Consider the following 20566-nt stretch of genomic DNA (forward strand, 5'->3'; position numbering starts at 1 on the left):
CAGCTCTGAGGGTCCTCATCCCTGAGTTTTCTTTTCACTGGGAGATGTCTGCCTCCCACCCACCCCGGACCCATTTTACCGGTGGGAAAACTGAGGATCAGTGGAGGAAAGCATCTTCCTGAGATCATCTGGAGCCCGGGGCTGAGCTAGACCTCAAACCTGCCTAGACCAGCACCCCCGCTTTCTATTTCCCCACCTCATTCACATTAACGTCTTGTTCAGACTTCACGCCATCCCCAAGGGGTGCCCTGTTTTCCAGATGAGGAAACAGGCTCAGAATAGAGGACCGTGTTGGCGCAGGGTGACCTACCCAGGGTGAGCTTCACTGAAACTGTCGTAGTCTGGGGACCCCCTGCACAGTGAACCACTGGGCCCCACCTCTTACAAGAAAGGATTTACTTTATCTTATAAGTATTAGCTCAAAGCTTCAGTGAATTAATAAGAATCACAATAATATAATCATTTTGGTAGAGGTAGTTAGTCCTCGTAGTTCCTAGATCTCACCAGGCACATTCTCACCCCAGGGCCTTTGAACTGTCTGTTCCCGCTCCCCGAAAATGTTTCCCCACACTTGTGCGGGATTTCTTCCCTCACTTGTCAAATGCCACCAGCTTGGGAAGCCCTTTGGATCACCCCCACCTAAAACAGCTCACTCCTCACCTGCACCCTTGTGTCCCTTCAGCCTGCTTTGTTTTCTCCATGTGCTTATCACAGTGGAAGATGAGATAGCGAACACCTACTCCCCAGGGACAGTGGTACAAGGGTGGGAACTGCGCTTTGTTTCCTGCTGTGTCTCTGGCTTCTGGACCAGTGCCCAGCACAAACTAGGTCCTTGGTCAATGTGAAGGAATATGCTGGCTTCCACCGGGGCTAGCAGCTGTTCTGCATATTTCCCCTGCATTAAATTGCTGATTGGTGGAAACAGGAGGCTATCTTTTTGCCATTTTATTTTACTGTTTTTTCCCATTATTATACACATTTAGAAACACAGAGAAAAGAAGATAGAATGGCATAGTAAGCTCCTGTAAATTTGATATAGTTAATGCAATACTTGGCCTTTTTTATGTCTTTATTTTCTTTTAAAGTATTTTAAAGCAAATCAACATCGAGGATATTCACCCCTGGATACTTCAATGAGGACCTCTAAAAAATAAGAACTATTTTCCCACATAACTGCAAGACATTTTTCTTAACAGACATATCTATTGGGGGCTAAAATGTTTTAAGGTAAATGACCTCATGTCATTTCACATCCAAATATTTCCCAGCACAACTCAGCAATGAAGGCATTTTTTTTCTCGTAATCACAATACCATCAACACCCCCGATAAAGCTAATAAAAAAGTGTTATCTAACACTCAGCCACATCCAATCTACCGTGGCCACAAGTTTTATCCCCATTTTACAGCTCGGAAGAGTGATTGCCCCAGGTCCAGCAGGAAGAGGAAGAGCTGGGATTTGAACCCAGGCAGTTGGATGACGGCGCCGTGACCGCGGTGAGTCAGGGCCAAGCCACGTAACTGCCCAGCTCCCCGCCCCTCGGAGGGGAAGTCCTGTGGTGTGGAGGAGACCCAAGGGGAGGAAGGGGAGGCGCCCACGCATCTGCGGTGACTGAACCTTTAGCGAAACGTCTGGGTGGCGCCCCCAGGGCCACAAAACTGTCTCCTTCCCGGGAGGTCAGACCCAGAGGGGAGGCTCCCGGAGGCCGGCCGAGAACCGAGCATGGGCCTCCCGCCGCTGCCGCTGCTGCCGCTGCTCCTGCTGCTGCTTCAGACCTGCGTTCCAGGTAGGGGCTGGGTGTCCCCGGCCGGCGACACGGCGCTGCCACGGGTCGGGTGGGGATGTGGGGGACTCTGGTTGGTCGGAGCCGCAGGGCTCAGTTCTCGGCTCTGAAAATGATCATGATCCCCGTGAACCCTCGCGTGGCTCAGGAGCCGGCACTGGGCTAGTGCTCAGGGACTCGTGGAGCCGGCGGGGGCGGGGGGCGCACGCCTGTCATCCCAGCGGCTCCCGAGGCTGAGCGTGAGGGCCACAAGTTCAAAGCCAGCCTCAGCCACTTAGCGAGACCCGGTCTCGGAATAAAAAATAAAAAAGGCTGGGGATGGGCTCAGGGCTGAGCGCCCCTGGGTTCAAGCCCTGGAACAAAAAATAAATAAATAAAAGAAAGAAAAAAAAAAAAAGAAAAGAAAGAAGAAAAAGATAAAAGAAAAATACTACTTGAAGGAAGATATTTAACCAGGGCGACCGTTTCGCGAGTGCTTTCCTCATTCAGGCGCCCTTCTAAGCTCCTTTGCAGTTTCAAACTAGGCAGATGGCACTAAATTAATCCATATCACAGAGGACACTGAGGCACAGAGAGGTTGAGTAACCGGTCTGAGATCGCACAGTCCATTCTTGAATAAGTGGGGTTCTGACACCCCCCTCCCCAGCGGCGCCCCACGAGGCTCTCTACTCTGTTGGATCCAGGGAGGGCAGCGTCGCATTTTACAAAAAAATCTAAAGAGACTGGAGCCAAGCATCTCAGAGCTAGGTGCTGAGAGACCCCTGGACTCGTCCCTCGAGGACACTTCCCTTCTATACCCACTCACGGACACCACGGTCTCACCCGCTTCCCCCGGAAAAATGTAGGGCAATGGGTGTGAGAAATAAGAGGAAATGGGAAATACACTGAGTCAGGTCCAGATGGCAGCGGCGGTGTGTTGGGGGGGTCGGGGGGATGAGGTGCTGCTGCTGCGGCTGCAATGAATGACTTAGAGAGCTCTCGGCACCGCGGGAGGCCGGGAGTGAGTAATAACTCAGAAACTCGGGGTGAAAGGGATGTCTGGGAGGCCCGCTGGCGGGAATAGGGCCCTGGACAAGGAAAGTGGACAGGGTTAGGGAGTCGGCCCGGAGCGCTGGAGGGCAGAGACCCACACCCGGAGAGCTACCCTGCGCGTCTAACACCTGGGCAGAGGGTCTGGGGGCTGGACTAGGCTATCAGGGAGGAGCTGGGGGCGGGGACAGAGGGGGCGGGATCTGGAGGACCGAGAGGAGCTAGGGGCGGGGTCTGGAGGACGGAGAGGAGCTAGGGGCGGGGACCAGAGGTTGGGGATCCGAATCCCAAACACTCACAAGTTCGAAACCAGCCTCGCAACTTACACAAAGGGTGGGGGTGTAGCTCAGTGGTAAAACGCCCCTGGGTTCAATCCCCAGAACCGAAAACAAATTCTTTTTCTTTTTTAGAATGAACCGATGGGCGGAAGGGAAGGTGGGAGAGAGGGTATGGAGGGGGGTAGAACCTGGGGCGCGGGTGGCGGGGCGACGATGGTAACAGAAGGGCACCGGGAGGAGGCACAGCCTCTAGGTCGAAATGGTAGGGTGAGGCTCGAGCGCCCTGGCAGAGTTTAGAGACGGAATAAACCGAGCGCACCAGGAGAGGGGAGGGGACCTAAAAGGGAGCAGGGATAGAACGTCCTGGTTGAGAGGCGGGGACAGGGCTTTCAGGAGAGATGCTGCTCGAGGGCAGAATTAAAGAGAAGGGCTCTGGCGAGACTTTGGGGAAGGATTTGTGGACAGAGAATGTTGGAAAGGAATAGATTGGAACCACTGCCAGCCGGAACCCAGCATTGGAACCGACGGGAGGGAAGGATGTGGCACATAAACCACAGTGGACTGGGCCTGGAGCTGGCCCTGGTATTGGGGCAAAGGGCGGAGGCGGGGAGGCAGATCCTGTGACCAAACGTGTAAGCTTCGCTCCTTTCCTTTCCCTCTCTCCCTCCCCCAGCCTCCTGGGGCCTGCGGTGCATGCAGTGTGACGACAAAGGGTGCCACCAGGCAGAAGAGTGCGCCCTTGGCCAGGATCTCTGCAGGACCACAGTCCTGCACATATGGGGAAGGTGAGATTTCCCCAGCCCCACTCAAGAGCAACAGGGAATCGCAATTGACCAAGAAAACTTCTCCCACCAGAAATTAGGGAAATGCAAACGAGAGAGAGAGAGAGAGAGAGAGAGAGAGAGAGAGAGAGAGAGAGAGAGAGAGAAACAGACACACCCCATTTCACACCTGCTAGACTGGCAGTCATTTAAAATTCTGAATAGTGGCTAGGGTTATAGCTCAGTGATAGAGTGAATTCTTAGCTTGCAGCAGGGCCCTGGCTTCATCCCCAACACCAAAAATAAAGTTGAATATTGACAACATGCAGATTGGTGAAGATGTGAAGACACAGACCCTGTGATAGGGGTTAAATCAGCACCTACGCTGCCCAGAACAATTTGGCAATATTTAGTTCGGATGAAGCTCAGCATACCCTAGCCAGCAGTTCAACTCTAGGAATGTAGAAACTCCAGGGACCCTTGGTCACAGATGCCCATGTATAGGATGTTCTCAGCAGCAGTGTTCATGCTATGGGAAATTGGAAACAATCTCAAGACAGTCTGCAGCAGAGACACCATGGTATGATCACATAATGGGATGCTATGCAACAATGAAAGAAAGGAACTAAAGCTTCAGGTGTCTACAGGTAGACCCATCTCAAAAACATAAGGTTGAGAGGAAAAAAATCATGTTGCAGAGCATGATACCCTCTATTAGCTTTACAACATAGAAAACAGGGCTGGAGATGCAGCTCAGTGGTAGATCACTTGCCTAGTCTTGGTAAAGCCCTGAGTTCAATCTCCAGTACTAACAAAAGAACAAACGGAAAACATACCAGGTGGATTTCGCCTGTAATCCCAGCAGCTTGGGAGGCTGAGACAGGAGGATTGCAAGTTTCAGGACAACCTCAGCAACTTTGCGAGACCCTGTCTTGAAATAAAATAAAAGACTGGGGGTGTTATCCCTGGCAAAGTGCCCCTGGCTTCAATCCCCAGTACCAAAAGAAAAAAAAATAGTAATACAACACAGAAAACAGCAATACATATTGTTCTGCATACATAGTGTAAGAGCTACTTACACATGGTTTCCTCTGGACTGGACATGAAGGGAACTAGATTTGGGAAGTGCAAACAGGACATTTTAACTACATCTATTTTCTTTTGTTTCTATTATTGGGTATTGAACCCAGAGCCTCCCATGTGCTAGACAAGCACTCTATCACTGAGCGACATCCCCAGCCCTTGTTTCCAAAATTTATTTTGAGACAGGGTTTCACTAAGTTGCCCAGATTGGCAATCTTCCCTCTGATTAGCTGGGTTACGGGCATGCACCACTATGATAGGCTTACCAGTATATTTTTTCTTCCATTCCTTTAAAAAATATTTGGGCCAGCTGTGGTGGTGCAGCCCTGCAATTCCAGCTAGGTAAGAGGCAGAAGCAGAAAGATCAAAGGTTCCAGGCCAGCCAGGTGTGGTGGTGCACGCTATAATCCTGGTGTCTCAGGAGGCTAAGACAGGAGGATCCCAAATCCAAAGCCAGCCTCAGCAATTTAGCAAGACCCTAAGCAACTTGTCTCTAAATAAAATATTAAAAGGGGCTGGGGATGTGGCTCAGTGGCTAAGCGCTCCTGAGTTGAATCCCTGGTACCAAATAAATAAATAAGTAAATAAAATTCCAGGCCATCCTGGGCAACATGGTGAAACTGTCACAAAATAAAGTGGAAAGGGCTGGGGGATATAACTCAGTGATGGAGCACTTGTCTAGCATGTGCAAGGCCCTAGGTTCAGTCCCCAGTAACACACACACACAAGCACACACGCAAATCTGAAACAAATATAGCAAAATGCTGATATTTTACAAAGGTGTGTGATGAATACCCAGTATTTATTACATCATTCTCCTATACATTTCCAAAAATTACTATTAGAAGCCAGGCACAGTAGCACACTCCTGTGATCCCAGAGACTTGAGAGACTAGCAAGTTTGATGCCAGCCTTGGCAACTTAGTGGCTCAAAATAATAATAAAACAAAAGGGAATGGAGCTCAGTGCCCTGGGCTAAATCCTCAGCACCTTAAAAAAAAAAAAAAAATTACTGCCAGGCGCGGTGGCACACGCCTGTAATCCCAGCAGTTTGGGAGGCTGAGGCAGGAGGATTGTGAGTTCAAAGCCAGCCTCAGCAACTTAGCAAGGCACTTAGCACCTCATTGAGATCCTGTTTCTAAATAAAATATGTTTTTAAAAGGGCTGAGGATGTGGCTCCGTGGTTAAGCATCCCTGGGTTCAATCCTCAGTACTAAAGCAAAAAAACAACAAAAATGTCTATTAGAGGCTTCTCCCTGTTGAGATCACTAAGCTGTGGGGGAGGGGTAAGGGGTAGATGGATCCAGAAAGTCCCAGTGATAGAGTCACTAAGAGAGAGCAGGGTGTCCCTATGAGGGGTGGAGTGGGAGATGACTTTAGGAAACCACAGAGTTGGACGATAAAAAGAGGGAAATCCTGGCAAGGATCAGCCCTGGGAGTAGATGGCCCAGAGACTAGGAGTGTCACAGATTGGTTGGGCCCAGGGGAGCCTCAGGGGCACTAAAGATACCTTCCTCACAAGTGAAGAAGAGTTGGAGGTGGTGGAGAGAGGCTGTGCCCACTCAGAGAAGACCAACAGGACCATGAGCTACCGGACCGGCTCACAGATCATCAGCCTTACCGAGACCGTGTGTGGGTTCAATTTGTGCAACCAGCCCAAATCTGGTGAGTGTGGGGGGGGCATCTCTCACCACCCCAACACCCAACCAGCCCATCCTCATTACCATCTCAATCCTGTCCACGATCCTACACCAGCCCAACCTCCACTGCATACCTTACCCCATACCAACCCCAACTCAAACCCATCCAAGCCCAGCCCCAATTTCATTTGATCCCCACACTGTCTACAACTCCAACCTATCCCTGAATCCACCCTTCCTCATCTCAAACTATCCCCAGTCCTGCTCCCGATTATAAACTCACACCTGGCCACACATTTGCATGGATGGTTGTCCTGTACAAGATGCAACATATTCCCTTAACAGTCTCACACGCATGCTTGAGAGGTAAATGAGGTGTCCTGCTGGTGTGTGTGTGTTTTTTTTTTTAATCTAATTTTTCCTTGGGGACAGGAAATGATCCAAGCAATAGATGCTAAGGGGCCAAGCCACAAGCAGAGACTCAAAGTTCTTAAGGAAAGTCAGCAGGCATACGCCTGCAGTCTCAGCTATTTGGGAGACTGAGAGAGGAGGATTGCTTGAGCCGAGGAGTTTGAAAACAGCTTGAGCAACATAGTGAGACCCTATCTCAGAAAGAGAGAGAGAGAGAGTGCAGGCGCATGCGCCGGGCATAGTGGCACATGCCTGTAATCTCAGTGGCTCAGGAGGCTGAGGCAGGAGGATTGCAAGTTCAAAGCCAGCCTCAGCAACTTAGTGACGCTTTAAGCAATTTAGCCAGGTCCTGTGTCCAAAGAAAAAGGGCTGGGAATGTTGCTCAGTGGTTAAGTGCCCCTAGATTCAATCCTGTGTACCCAGAGAGAAGGGGAGGAGAGGGGAGGAGAGAATGAGAGGCTGCAGTGAGCTGGGAAAGTCCCCTGGTCCTTGATCTGGACAATTTTAAAAAGGGGGCGGGGGAAGAAACTTCCATAAGCCCTTTCCCTGACTTTCATGGCTTTAGGCTCTGGTCAGTAGAAAAAGACTTAGAAAGAGTCAAATTCTCACAAATTTCCACAGGAGAGGAGAGGGTGAGGAAGGAAGGGACCCACGTTGCATTGTTAGCAGAGATTCCTCTTTCTGGCCCTGGTAAAGAAGGAAGTTGAGAAAGGTCAGTGCAGTCACAGTGACATTAGAAAGCACTGGGTCTTCCTTCTTCATCCATCCTGATTCTCTTCCATCTGAACCACAAACTTTTAACTGGTAGCAGGACGGAGCCAGATGATCATTTTAAAGAAAATGTCATCAGGAGTATTTATTTATTTATTTTGGTTCTGGGGATCGAACCCAGGGCTGCTGCTTTACCACTGAGCTATATCCCCAATCCCTTCTTATTTAATTTTTTTGAGACTGAAGGTCTCGCTGAGGCTGGCCTCAAGCTTGCAATCCTCCTGCCTTTGCCTCCTGAGTCACTGAGATTGTAGAAGTGCCCTATGGCGCCTGGCAATTTTTAAGGAAGTGTCAGAATAGAAGACACTGTCTTCCTTTCTCAGGTAGATGTGCTTAAGGAAAGCACTAACACTTGGGTCTAAGGAATGCATCTAATCAGAGACGACAATCAAGATATTTAACAATTGTGGTCAGTGCAGGAACAGATCCCAGGTGGGCCTCCGCTGGGCCTGATGTTTCCCCTCACTCTGGATCCTGGGGACATGAGCCTTCTAGGGAGAAGGTTGGGCATGATCAAGGGTCCCCAAGGAGCTTGGGACACCCTCTGTCAATTCAGAAATCTAATAATTTATATGCCTCTACCCCCACTTCTAATGCCATCTTAACTTTCTGTGACAGCTTCAAGTAGTTGGTTAAATCACATCCTGTACTTACGTAATGCTGGGGACACAGAACTGATCAAGATTGGGCCTCGCCTCCGTGGGACTCGCAGTTCAGTGTGTGGGGTGGGGTGCTAATGGTGTCAGACCCAACCACCAGATGGGTCTGCTGAGACTAATCAGGGCTGGACCTGAGAGGCACAGGCAGAGGGGCCCGGGCAGGGGTGAGGAAAGCAGGGTCTGTGGGACCCCGGGCCATGCTTGACTGAGCTCAGAGAAGGGCTTCTAGAGAAAGCAGCAGCTAAACTAGACCCTGGTGGCTGAGGAGTGAAAGGTGACGAGCCCCTGGAGAGGGCTTTCCAGCAGAGGAAGCAACCCATTCAAAGGGCCGGAGGAGGGTGAGATTGGAGTGGCTGGAGAAAGGAAATGCAGGGGATGAGCAGGTGAACTTGGCCGGGTCATATCCCATAGGGCCTCGTGGCCTGTGGTGAGAAACACGGACCTCACCCTGGGAAAGCAGGGGATCACAGATGGAAGCCAGGACCCCACACAGGAGGGACTTTCACAGTCACATATATGTTTGGAAACCAATCATTCTGCCCTCAGGATGGGAGACAGAGCGGAGGGAAGCAAGAGTGGATGAGGGGCAACCTCATGAGGTGGGTGAGGCTGTGCAGAGGAGGAGGGCGGCTGGACAAGGGTGTCAGCTGTGCAGAGGGACAGAAGGGACTGGGTCGAAGAGCTGTTTGGCAGATAGGTGCCGGCCTTAGTGATGGGGAAATGTGGGAAGGAGATGTGCGATTCTGACCACGATGGAGTCACTTGTGCCAGGGTGACGCTTTTGCCAATGACAGCTGTAAACACCGGACAAATGACAAACAATGGTTGGAAGTCGCTGGAGAGCAGCCAGTGGGGAAGACACTTGAGGCACTAGTCTTGGAAACAAGTGAAGCTCAGAAGTTGAGTTTCAGGGGCAGGCAGCCTGGCTTCTCCCCTGAGTGTACTTTGCAATCGCTGCTGAGAAGGGGAAATGGAGTCCCGCCCAGAGAGAGAGTCGCTAGACGGAGAAGACAGGTTGGAGTCTGGGGGTGCCAGAGTGTCTGGAAAAGGAGAGGTAGTACAATCCTGGAATAGATGGGACCACAGAGAAGGGAGTCCCCGAATCTGCAAACATATTTCCCTCAAGCCATTGGCAAGCTGCACGTGCATAGGGTGAGACTTCAAGAAACTCAGCAAAAAATAGCTGGGAAGCCACAGAACCGAGCCAGACTTGCAGCAGACTTGTGATGTAGCAGGCAGGTGCCAAGCTGAAGAGCCTTTGGAAAGCACCCCAGGTGTTCCCAGGGGTAAGGGCAAAACTGAAATGGACCAGCCTTTAAAAAGCCCCATGCAAGGCCGGGAATGTAGCTCAGTGGTAGAGCGCCTGCTTAGCATATGTGAAGCCCTGGGTTCCATCCCCAGCACTGCAAGAGAAGAGGGGCTGGGGATATAGCTCGGTTGTGGAGTACTTACCTGGCATGTGCAAGGCCCCGGTATTTAAAAAATTTTTTTGTTTTAAGTTTTTTTTTTTTTTGGGGGGGGGGGGATGATGGTGAAGATAAATCTGAGCATCTGGAATTCATTTTTTTTTTCAGTGCTGGGGATGGAAGCCAGGGGCCCACATATGCTACACAAGTGCTCTACCACTGAGCTATGTATGACCCAACTCTTTTTATTTTTTAAATTTTTTTTTAGATGTGAAGACCTTTATTTTACTCACTTACTTATACGTGGTGCTGAGAATAAAACCCAGTGTCTCACACATGCTAGGCAAGCACTCTACCACTGAGCCACAGCCTCAGCGCCCCAACTCTTTTTATTTTATTTTGAGAAAAGATTTTGCTAAATTGCCCAGGCTAGTCTTGAACTTGGGATCCTCCTGCCTCAGCCTCTTGGGAAGCTGGGATTACAGGCATGCCCCATTGTGCCTGGCCGGACTCTATTTCTAAAGAAAGTCAAATAGAAAAGGTAAAACAGTGTCTGAGCCGGGCACGGTGGCAGACACTTGTAATCCCAGCAGTTTGGGAGTCTGAGGAAGGAGGATCACAAGTTTAAAGCCAGCATCGGCAAATTATGGAGGCTCTAAGCAATTTAGTTAGACCCTGTCTCTAAACAAAATATAAAAAAGGCTGGAGATGTGGCTCAATGGTTAAGTGCCCCTGGGTTCAATCCCTGGTACAACAACAACAACCTCTTAAAGGTTCTATCACCTCTCACATCATCACATTGAGGATAAACTTCTGACACCGGAACCTATGGGAACAAATCTTATCCAAACCACAGCAGGGCAAGTGGAGATTCAGGTGGGGACAGCCAGGGGGCACCCGAGAGACAGCTGGGCATGTAGGTCTGTTGCTCAGACTTCTGGAGACAAGTTTGTGAGTGACCAGCAGAGGGACAGAAATGAAGCCATGCTGACAGATAGCTTGGGAGAGAATCTATGCTGTGAGAAACGAGAGGGCCTAAGTCCGAGTCCTGCACAGAGTAGCCTGAGAAGAGGAGACCCCTGTGTGGGGTGAGACAGCTCTGTTGGCCACGATGGAAATTTATGTTTTCCTTTTTCACGAAGTTCATGTGAGAAGACGCGGGTTATTGGCCTTTTAGGTATTTTTCTTTGAGGGAGATGAGTTGGCTTTGGATGCCATGATTCACCTAATCTCCGCAGGCTTGCCAGTTGAGGCCCTTGGCTCACACAGTCCTGTCCCTTCTTTAAGTCTTGGCCCCAACTCAGCTCAGATGTCTTGGGTCGGGAAGGGGAGGGCGTGCCAGGCTGGGCCACAGTATGAGCCAAGGCCTGGGCAGAGGAAGGACCCAGTGTTTCCAGGGAAAAGTAACTGATCCAGTTGGCTCGGACCAGAAGGTCTGTGTGAAAGGCAAAGCTATCATGAATCAATCAAGGGAGACTTTGATCACTCCGCCAATTAGGTAGTGTACGAGGTGTCGACTGCTGTCTTACAGATTGCCACAGATATGCAGGTGTTGTTTTACAAAGTATCTGGAGGTCAAGAATCCCAGAGTGGCTTAGCAAGGTGGCTCCAATTCAGGGTCTTTCTTGTAGTTCAGATGTCAATGAGGGCTGCAGTTGTCTGAAGGCTCTCAGGGTGTCTTTACTCCCAGGCAAGATCCCCTCAGATGGCTTTTGGCAAAGGTCTGGGCCCCCACCCACACATGCAGAAGTCTCATGGTACAACATGGCCCCTGGCTTCCACCAAATCAAGTGATCCTGATCCGAGAGGGAGAACCAGGCAGAAGCTGCAACCTCCTTTATGGTTTAGACGCAGGAGTCACGTGCCCCCGTGGTGGAATAAGGAGGAACTGATGCGGAGGTGTGGCCCTGAGAGACGAGGGCTCAGCCCATAGTCTCACCCGCTTGTCCCTCTTCCACTTAGTTCGGTCACGCAACTCCCCCTATGGCCGTTACCTTGAATGTGTCTCCTGCACCTCATCCGACATGAGCTGCGAGCGGGGACGGGAGCAGAGCCTGCAATGCCGCTACCCTGGAGAGCAGTGTGTCGAGGTGGTGACCCACCGGAGCCTGGAAGGTGAGCCCCCACCTGCCAGCAACCTCTCCTTTCTGCTCTGCTTCTCCCCAAGGCTGCACTTAGCAGAGATCCCAACATGACAGACATTTGAGCAAATGATCTAATTTTCTCTCACTCACCAAGTCCAGGGCCATTAGGATAGCTCCAGAGTCACCAGCAACCTAGATGTCTCCTCATTTCTTACATAGCGCTTTCATTCTCAAGACTGCCTCATAGTCTGATATGGCTGCCAGAATGCCAGGCCTCATATTCAAGTTCCAGGAAGTAAGAAGGGGCCAAAAAAAGGACTCCTCATTTTTTAAGTTTTCCTTCTTCCACAAAGTAGTTCCATTTATATCGTATTAGCCAGAACTTGAGCACATGACAGTGAGACCCAGGAAGGCTGGAAAATGTAGTCTTTTGGCAAACTCTATGCTACCCAAAATAAAATGGCAAAGGGATAAAGGGAGAAGCAGAGAATGGCCAAATACCTACTGCAATGGGCAACCCAGTCTCGGCCCTCATCCATGATCTGACCTCTGACCTCTCTCTTTGACTCCACAGGAAACACAAGGGATGAGCAACACTCCCGGGGCTGTGGCTACCTTCCTGGCTGCCCAGGTCCCACTGGCTTTCACAACAACCACACTTTCCACTTCCTGCAGTGCTGTAACACAACCAAATGCAACAGGGGCCCAGGTAAGGGGCATGGGAACTGGCATGAGGCCTGGGACTGGGACAGGGAGGTTCACCCAGGCAGACTCTCCGGGCCAACTGCCACTCACCCACTCTTGGACAGACCACTCCTCTCTGACTGTCCACATCCTCTCTGAAAAATGGGCCTAGCAAGCCAGGCGCGGTAGCACAAGCCCATAATCCCAGCGACTTGGGAGGCTGAGGCAGGAGGATCACAAGTTCAAAGCCAGCCTCAGTGACTTAGCGAGGCCCTAAGCAACTCGGTGAGACCCTGTCTCTAAATAAAGTACAAAAAAAGGGCTGGGGATGTGGCTCAATGGTTAAGCACCCCAGGTTCAATTCCCAGTACCAAAAAAAGGGGGGGGGGGGCTTCATAAGCCTTTCATCAAAGAATTTTGTAAGAATTCAGTGAGACCAGCTGTCCTTCAAGAAGGCTCATGCTTCCTGCCTCTGCATCTCTGGACTCTTTACACCACTCATTACCTCCGCTGCCGCCACCCTGGGCCCACTCTCCACTCCTGCCACCCAAGCTCAACACCGCAGCAAGAGTGACTTTTAAATGTAAATCTGGTCATGCCAAGCTCCTTCCTCGAGCACTTCAATGACTTCCTCTTCCTCTTAGAATCAAACCCAAAGCCTTGCTGTGATCTGCATAACCCTGCACCTGTTTGCATGGTGATCTTCATTTACTCTCTACAAACTGCCATGGCTTTTGCAATGAGGCCACCCTCCACCTGGAACAGGTCTCCCCGGGAACTCTCCTGGCTGGCTGCTTCTCATCTATGAAATCTCAGCTTTCACATTCATCCTCAGGGCGACTTCCACAATCCATCTTCCCCATTACAATGCAGATCTCTCCCATTGTTCTGTCCAACGGAGCTTTTCATGGTTACAGAAATGTCTATTTCAGTGCTGTCCAATATGGTAACCACTACTGTATGTAGCTATGGAGCACCTGAAATGTGACCTGAAGTTTTAAATTATACTTAACACCAATTAATTTAAATTTAAGTAACCACATGTGGCCAGTAGCTTCTATATCAGACAGTGTCACTCTAAGTGGTAAGTTCAAGAGGGCAGAGACTATTTTGTCTCACACGGTTGCTTATCCAGGGCCAGGCATGGTGCCTGGTCAGAAGTGGGGCTCAGGGGGAGCTGACAGTTGGGTTTCTGCCATAGGCTGAGAATCCACCCCTAAAAGAAGGTGCAGTTCAAACTCCCGACCACAAGGTGGCTCTATGATGTCTGAGGGTTGGGGGACTTGGGCATTCTGGAGAGGAAACTTGTGGCCAGATCCGCTTGCTCATTCCTTGGTCTCTTGTGTCTCTTTTCTTCTTAGTCCTGGAACTTCAAAATCTGCCACCAAATGGAATCCAGTGTTATAGCTGTGAGGGCAACAGCACCCATGGATGCTCCCCCACAGAGACTTCCCTCATCGACTGCCATGGCCCCATGGATCACTGTCTGGAAACCATAGGCACTAATGGTGAGGCCCTCTGGAAAGCTGGGAGGGGACACTTACTGGGGGTGAGAAGGATCTGAAGGAGGATGGCTTCCAGTTGAACTTAACCAAGGGGGATCTTCCTACGGAAAAGGCGGGATTTCCTTCAGGAGGGTCCAGTTGTAGTAAGGAGTTAGGAAATGGACACTCCTGCCATTGAGGTGTGGACTTCTTTAGGGGTGGGATTTCCTGTAGGTGTGTGGGACTTCCTGTGGACATCTGACATCCTGAGAATGGATAACATTTGAAGGCAAAACTTTTGTTTTTTTTTTTTTTTTTTGGTATCAATACTGAACCCACTGAGCCACATCCCTAGCTCTTTTTATTTTTTATTTTGAGACAAGATAAGTGGCATAGGGCCTTGCTAAGTTGCTGTGGCTGGCTTTGAACTCGCAATTCTCCTGCCTCAGCCTCCTGAGCCCCTGGGATGACAGGCGGGTGCCACCATGCCAGGCAGAAACATTTTGGCTTCAAAACTCCTTCACCTCTCAAAAATTGTTATGACAGTTATATCTGTAGATGGGTACTAACTAGAAATTAAAACAAAAACTAAAGGTTTATTAATAAATTTATAACATGATTTATATTTACTTAATAAGATAACAGAAGAACTCTATATTATACATTAACATAAGTAATATTTTTTAAAATGAAAAATGACTTATGTTTTCCAAAACAGAAAAATGAAAGCTGGGCACGGTGACACACACCTGAAATCCCAGTGACTCTGGAGACTGAGGCAGGAGGATCTCAAGTTCAAGGCCAATCTCATCAACTTAGTAAAACTTTGTCTTAAAATAAAAAAATAAAAAGGTCTGGGGATGTAGCTCAGTGTTAGAGGACCTCGGGGCTCAATCCCAGTATTAAAAAAAAAAAGTATTAAAAAAATCAAGTAATGGGAAGATTGGCATTGTTTTACTGTCTCTTTAAAGTCTGGCTTAATAGAAGATAGCTGTATTCTCATTTCTGCTTCTACATCAGCTTCTCGCAATATCGCATGTCCTGGAGTTTCTGGAAAACTCCACTGTGTACTTGAGATTGAAAAAGCCCAATTTAGCATTATTTTGAGAATAATTTTGACTTCACAGACTCCTGGAATGGTTTGAGGAACCACCAGGGGTCCCTGGACCACACTTTGAGAATTACTGCTTTGCCCAGGTGGCAGAGGACATGGCCCCCACTGCAAGGTGGTACATCACCCATCTGAGAATTCCAGGCCCAGGCCCGAGAGCTGGGAGTCTCACTCGGTCCTCTCTTTCCTCAGGGCTGGAGAGCCAGAGCTACACCATAAGAGGCTGTGCGACTGCCTCCTGGTGCCATGGCTCCCACGTGGCGGACACCTTCAGCCTGACCCGTCTCAATGTCTCGTGCTGTTCTAAAAGTGGCTGTAACCACCCGGTCCAAGATGGCCAGTATCGCAGAAGTGGTGCCCCTGGCCAGCCTGGCCCTGCGCACCTCAGCCTCACCATCACTCTGCTTGCGACCATAAGGCTGTGGGGAGGCATTCTTCTCTGGACCTGAACCCCAAGCCCCGACCCTGGCTGGACCCGGGGTAGCACTATACCTTACCTCAACTCCCGTCCCGGCAGACTTGGGTGCCAGTGTGCTGTCCTCTCTGGGACTCAGCTTTCCTAGCTCAGAAGACCTAGCTCACTCAGTTTTCCGGAGAACCGGGGAAAGAAGTTGGGGAAAACTATAGGTCAGTGCGGGACACTCTTGGTTTTATTAATATTTTTGAATTGTTATTGTTGTTATTATCCATTAATATTCATATTATTTATTTTATATGTAAATAAATTTTTTTAATAGTGAACCAAGCCAGGTCTGCTCTTCTCTTTAAGATTCATCTGTGGGACGATGAATGCTGGGTTCGTGGGGCAGGGGGACAGGGTCTGCCGGCTCCTGAAATTAGAGGTCAGGTTGTGGACAAGCAGCCCCACAGATACAATATGGAGAAGAGCCAGGAACCCTAGCTGTGTTGTTTCCCAGAGCTTCTGTAACACATTGCTACACACTCACAAAGTTGGTGGCTTAAAATGACAGAAACTTACCCTCTCACAGTTCCAATGCTAGCAATACAAAACCAAGGTATTGGCAGAGCCATGCTCCCCCAAAGTATTTAAATCCAAGGACACTTCACCACTGAGATAAATCCTCAGCCCTTTTTTATTTTATTTTATTTTAAATAATTTTTAGACGTTGATGGACCTTTATTTTATTCATTTATTTATCTGCGGTACTGAGAATCGAACCTAGTGCCTCACACATGCTAGGCAAGCACTCTACCACTGAGCCACAACCCCAGCCCTATTTTATTTTTTAAATTTGAAACAGGGTCTTGTTCAATTGCCAAGGCTGGCCTTGAACTTGTGATCCTCCTGCTTCAGCCTCTGGAATAGTGAGGATTATAGGCATGCATCACTGTGCCCATTCTCTCTTTAAAAGAACAACCATCATTGGATTTAGGACCCAACCTAGTCCAATATCAGTTAATTTAATCATTACCTTAGTCATATTGGCAAAGACTATTTCCAAACAAAGTCACATACATAGTTACACCGGTTAGGACCCCAGTATATATTTGGGGGCGGGGCACAATTCAACATCCTTCAGCACCAACCAACAGCTAAAACCAAGGCCTCAAATACAAGACCCCAGATGAACATCCCAGCCATCTCCAACTATTTAAGCCAGAACTTTTGGCTCCCAGCCATTGTGAAGCAAACACACACCAATCCTGCCCAAATTCCTGACCCACAGAATCATAGAATAGAAAGGTTGTAGTTTATACCACTAAGTTTTGGTGGGTTTTGGTGAGATAGCAATGGCTAACTGGGACAGTCATATTTAAAACTGTCACCGTGGACAAAGACTTTTATTTACTCACTACTGTATTTCTAGTGCCCAGAATATATTTGGAACATCACAGATGAAGAAGAAGGAAAAGAAGGAGAGACTACATCTTTGATGATGTCTTCCAACAAAAACTGAGCCAGGATTTCATTTCTCATGATGCTGGTGTTAGTCAGCTTTGGTCACTGTGACTCAAATACCCAAAAAAAACAATTTAGAGAAGGAAAAGTATATATATATATATAATATATATACATTTTCAGTATTTTTTTAAATTGTAGATGGACACAATACCTTTATTTTATTTATTTATTTTTATGTGGTGCTGAGGATCGAACCCAGTACCTCACATGGGATAGGCAAGTGCTCTACCACTGAGCTACAGCCCCAGCCCAGAAAAAAGATATTTTGGCTCATGGTTTCAGAGATTAAGTCCATGGTCAGCCAACTCCATTGCTCTAGGACTGAGGGGGGACAGAACATCGTGGAAGGAGGGCATGGCATAGGAAAGCTGTCAAGTCATGGCCACCAGGAAGCAGAGAGAGAGAGAGGAGGAGGTGCCAGGACAAAATATAAATCCCAAAGGCACACCCCAGTGACCTACTTCCACCAGCCACACCCTACCTGCCTGCAGTTAACCAGTACGGTAATATCTTCAAAATATTAGGTAGTATCTTCAAAATATTAATCCATCAAATGCATGAATCCACTGATTAGGTCACAGCTTCCATAGCAAATCCTTTCACTTCTGATCATTGCTACATTGTCTCCTGAGGTTTGGGGAACACCTCATAGTCAAGCCATAACAATGTTCTACAGTAGAGAGAGAGGATGACATTTCCAGAGATGCTCCATATCTAAAACTGAAGATAATTTCATCTTCCCCATGATATCCTACAACAGATATTGAAGCTAGGAATACATCTCTCATGACGCTTTCAGAGAGGCTCAGAGGATAAAAATGCATGTTCCATGATGCCCTCCAACAGACATTAAGGGAAAGGTCAACATTCTCCTAAGTCCTATACCATATTTCTGTGATCAAGACCTTGTAGTAGCCGGGTGTGATGGTGCATGCCCACCTGTGATCCAAGCTTCTTGGAAGGTTGAAGATTGATCAAAAGTTCAAGGCCAGCCTGGGCAACTTAGTGAGACCCTGTCTCAAAATAAAATATTAAAAAAGAGAGCTGGGGATGTGGCTCAGTAATAGAGTAATTGTCTGTCATGCACAAGGCCCTGGGTTTGAGCTCTAGTACTGGGAGGGGGAAGAATAGCCCTCATTGTTACTGGCCTCTGAGTTTTTGTTCAAGGATCTTTGGTTGCAAGAAATAATATGTGTTTATGCTGATTTAAGCAAAAATAACATTATCAGAAGTTTAGAAGCCATGTAAGACCTAGGTCTCCTGGCCTTATCCAGGACAGGAAACAGAACTGAAAGGTTATGTAAGATCAAAATTGTCTCCCTCTTTCAGAATCGATGTCTCTCTTCTCCCCACATCTCCACCCCTTTCCTTCATTATCTCCTGGGCTTCCATTTTATTTTTCTGTCTCTACAGACTACTTCTTCTACTTCATGCGTACTAGACAAATATGCCCACTGACATGTTAAGTACTGAGAACTACTTGAGTCTTGATTTTGAAATTTTAGCTGAAAGACTAACTGGGTCCAGTTTGGTTCACGGCTCAGCCCATGACCCCCTCTGCTAGGGCTAGGGAAGTTCACATCAAAGCCATCATATGCAGTTGTTCCAAACACAAGCATCCATTGCTCCTGTCATTCTCATGGTATGCAACCCAGTGGACCAAAGCTGGAAAACAGAATCTGTAAGAGAGATTCTACCACAAGATGGGCCAATGAGACACAATGAATATTGGCCAGGGGCTTTTAGAGGACAAAAAGTTTTCAGGGCTTTAGGAGGTTTTAGGCAGGGATATGAAGTTCTCCACTGTGCTGAGGGGGTTGTTGCTATTTTTTTGTTTGTTTGTTTGTTTGTTTGTTTGTTTTGATACTGGGGTTTGTACCTGGGGACGCTTTACCATAGAGCTACATCCCTAGCTCTTTTCTTTCTAATCTTTGAGACAGGTCTCAGTAAGTTACTTAGGGCCTTGCTAAGTTGCTGAGGCTGGATTTGAATTCTCCTGCCTCAGCCTCCTGAGTCACCATGAAAGACTGCTGAGGGAGTTTCTTAGAGAGAGAGAGAGAGAAAGGAGGAGGTGCCAAGGACAAAATATAAATCCCAAAGATACGCCCCCAGTGTTTTCTTCTCTCCCCCTTATTCTTCCCCTTTTATCTCCCTATGTCTAGCTCTTCCCATTTATTTATCTGTCTTTATCTCTTCCCTCTCCCTGTGAATCCGGCCCCAGGGGTGCTTGCCAGTCATATTGCAATTTGAGGAGAGTCATCCATCCTCAGGACAGAGAGAGGTCCAGATCATGGTGAAGCCAGTCATACCTGGGACTTTTTGTCAAAGTCCTAACGAACAGAGTTACCCTGAAGTAGGGTAGGGACAAGACTACCACTATCCTGGTGTCTTCAGATGGGAGAAATGATGGGACCCAAAGATGACAGGTAAGAACCAAACCAATATCTCCCAGGATGCCCCATAGCTGTGTCAAAAGGTGTCTGTAAGAGCCTTGAGCAAGGTGCCTATTGGTTCTTCTGAGAAAAGGCAACTCTTAGCCATCCCCTTACAATGGTTTGGATATAGCTTGAGCATCTCCCAAAGCTTCCTCTGTTGAAATTTAATCTGCATCGAAAGATATTAAGAGTGGCAATTTAACCCAACTAATTTAAAGGTGGTGACTTTGGGGTGATTAGGATTAGACAAAATCATCAGGGTGGAGCCCCCATGACTGAATCCTGCTGGCTTTATAAGAAGAAGGGGAGAAACCAGAAGAGACTTGTGCACTCCTGGTCTCTTGCTACGAGATGCCCTGTGCCACCTGTGGACTCAGCCAACAAGAGCCATTACCAGATGCAGTCCCTTGACCTTGCCAAAATAAACCTCCTCTCTTTATAACTCACCCGGTCTGTGGCATGGTGTTGTTTGCAACAGAAAGTCAACTAGTGTACCCCTGATCCAGTGTCCCAAATGCATTTCAAACACTTCTCTCCCACCTAGTCCAAGTCACAGAATATGAGCCCTGAAAGAAGGATTAGAGATTACTCAGCGTGAAGACCTCTTCCTCAGTCCACAGTAGTAAACAGGGACCTGAAAAAGAGCTGTGGTCCTAAGGACAGAGAGGATGCTCAGAGCTGGACACTGGACAGAAAGAGTATTGGAAGCTAATTCTGGTGGGCCTGGATGTAGAGTTTTTAAGTAATGATGGAGATAAAGAGCAAGATTTTTCAGAATTGGCATATCTGGACCTCAGTTTACCAGATTATCAGTCGGGCATGCGAGAGGTTAAGAACTCCTATTTTCCATAGTTTCTCACTCTTCCTGAGCCCTATAAGTGACAATCTGCACCAGGTCATCAGGTTACCACGGAAGTGGGTTCAGGGAAACCCACTCCCAGGAGAAGAAGAGACTGAAATCTGCAGAGAGGAGTCGATCTCAAGGATGCCAGGAGAAACGGAAGGGCAGAGAGAACAAGAGGC

General features: G+C 48.3%; 1 protein-coding gene across 1 annotated transcript; it reads left to right on the forward strand.

The window, feature by feature from the left end:
* The first annotated feature begins 1591 nt into the window (after positions 1-1591).
* On the forward strand, positions 1592-15925 carry Plaur (plasminogen activator, urokinase receptor). Its single transcript, XM_027945831.2, has 7 exons — positions 1592-1786; positions 3764-3875; positions 6457-6599; positions 11784-11936; positions 12480-12614; positions 13951-14097; positions 15377-15925. The coding sequence occupies exons 1-7, from the start codon at positions 1723-1725 to the stop codon at positions 15631-15633; spliced, it is 1011 nt and encodes a 336-aa protein (XP_027801632.2). The 5' UTR covers positions 1592-1722; the 3' UTR covers positions 15634-15925.
* Positions 15926-20566: the final 4641 nt, after the last annotated feature.

Source organism: Marmota flaviventris, chromosome 18 (genome assembly GCF_047511675.1).
Source record: "Marmota flaviventris isolate mMarFla1 chromosome 18, mMarFla1.hap1, whole genome shotgun sequence".
Classification (NCBI taxonomy): domain Eukaryota; kingdom Metazoa; phylum Chordata; class Mammalia; order Rodentia; family Sciuridae; genus Marmota; species Marmota flaviventris.

Bases quoted from the DNA above. Each gene is read 5' to 3' on its own strand.
- Plaur (XM_027945831.2), top strand. From the start codon at position 1,723: ATGGGCCTCCCGCCGCTGCCGCTGCTGCCGCTGCTCCTGCTGCTGCTT. The intron at 12,615-13,950 runs GTAAGGGGCATG...TTTTCTTCTTAG, and splicing joins CAAATGCAACAGGGGCCCAG to TCCTGGAACTTCAAAATCTG. The intron at 14,098-15,376 runs GTGAGGCCCTCT...CTCTTTCCTCAG, and splicing joins GGAAACCATAGGCACTAATG to GGCTGGAGAGCCAGAGCTAC.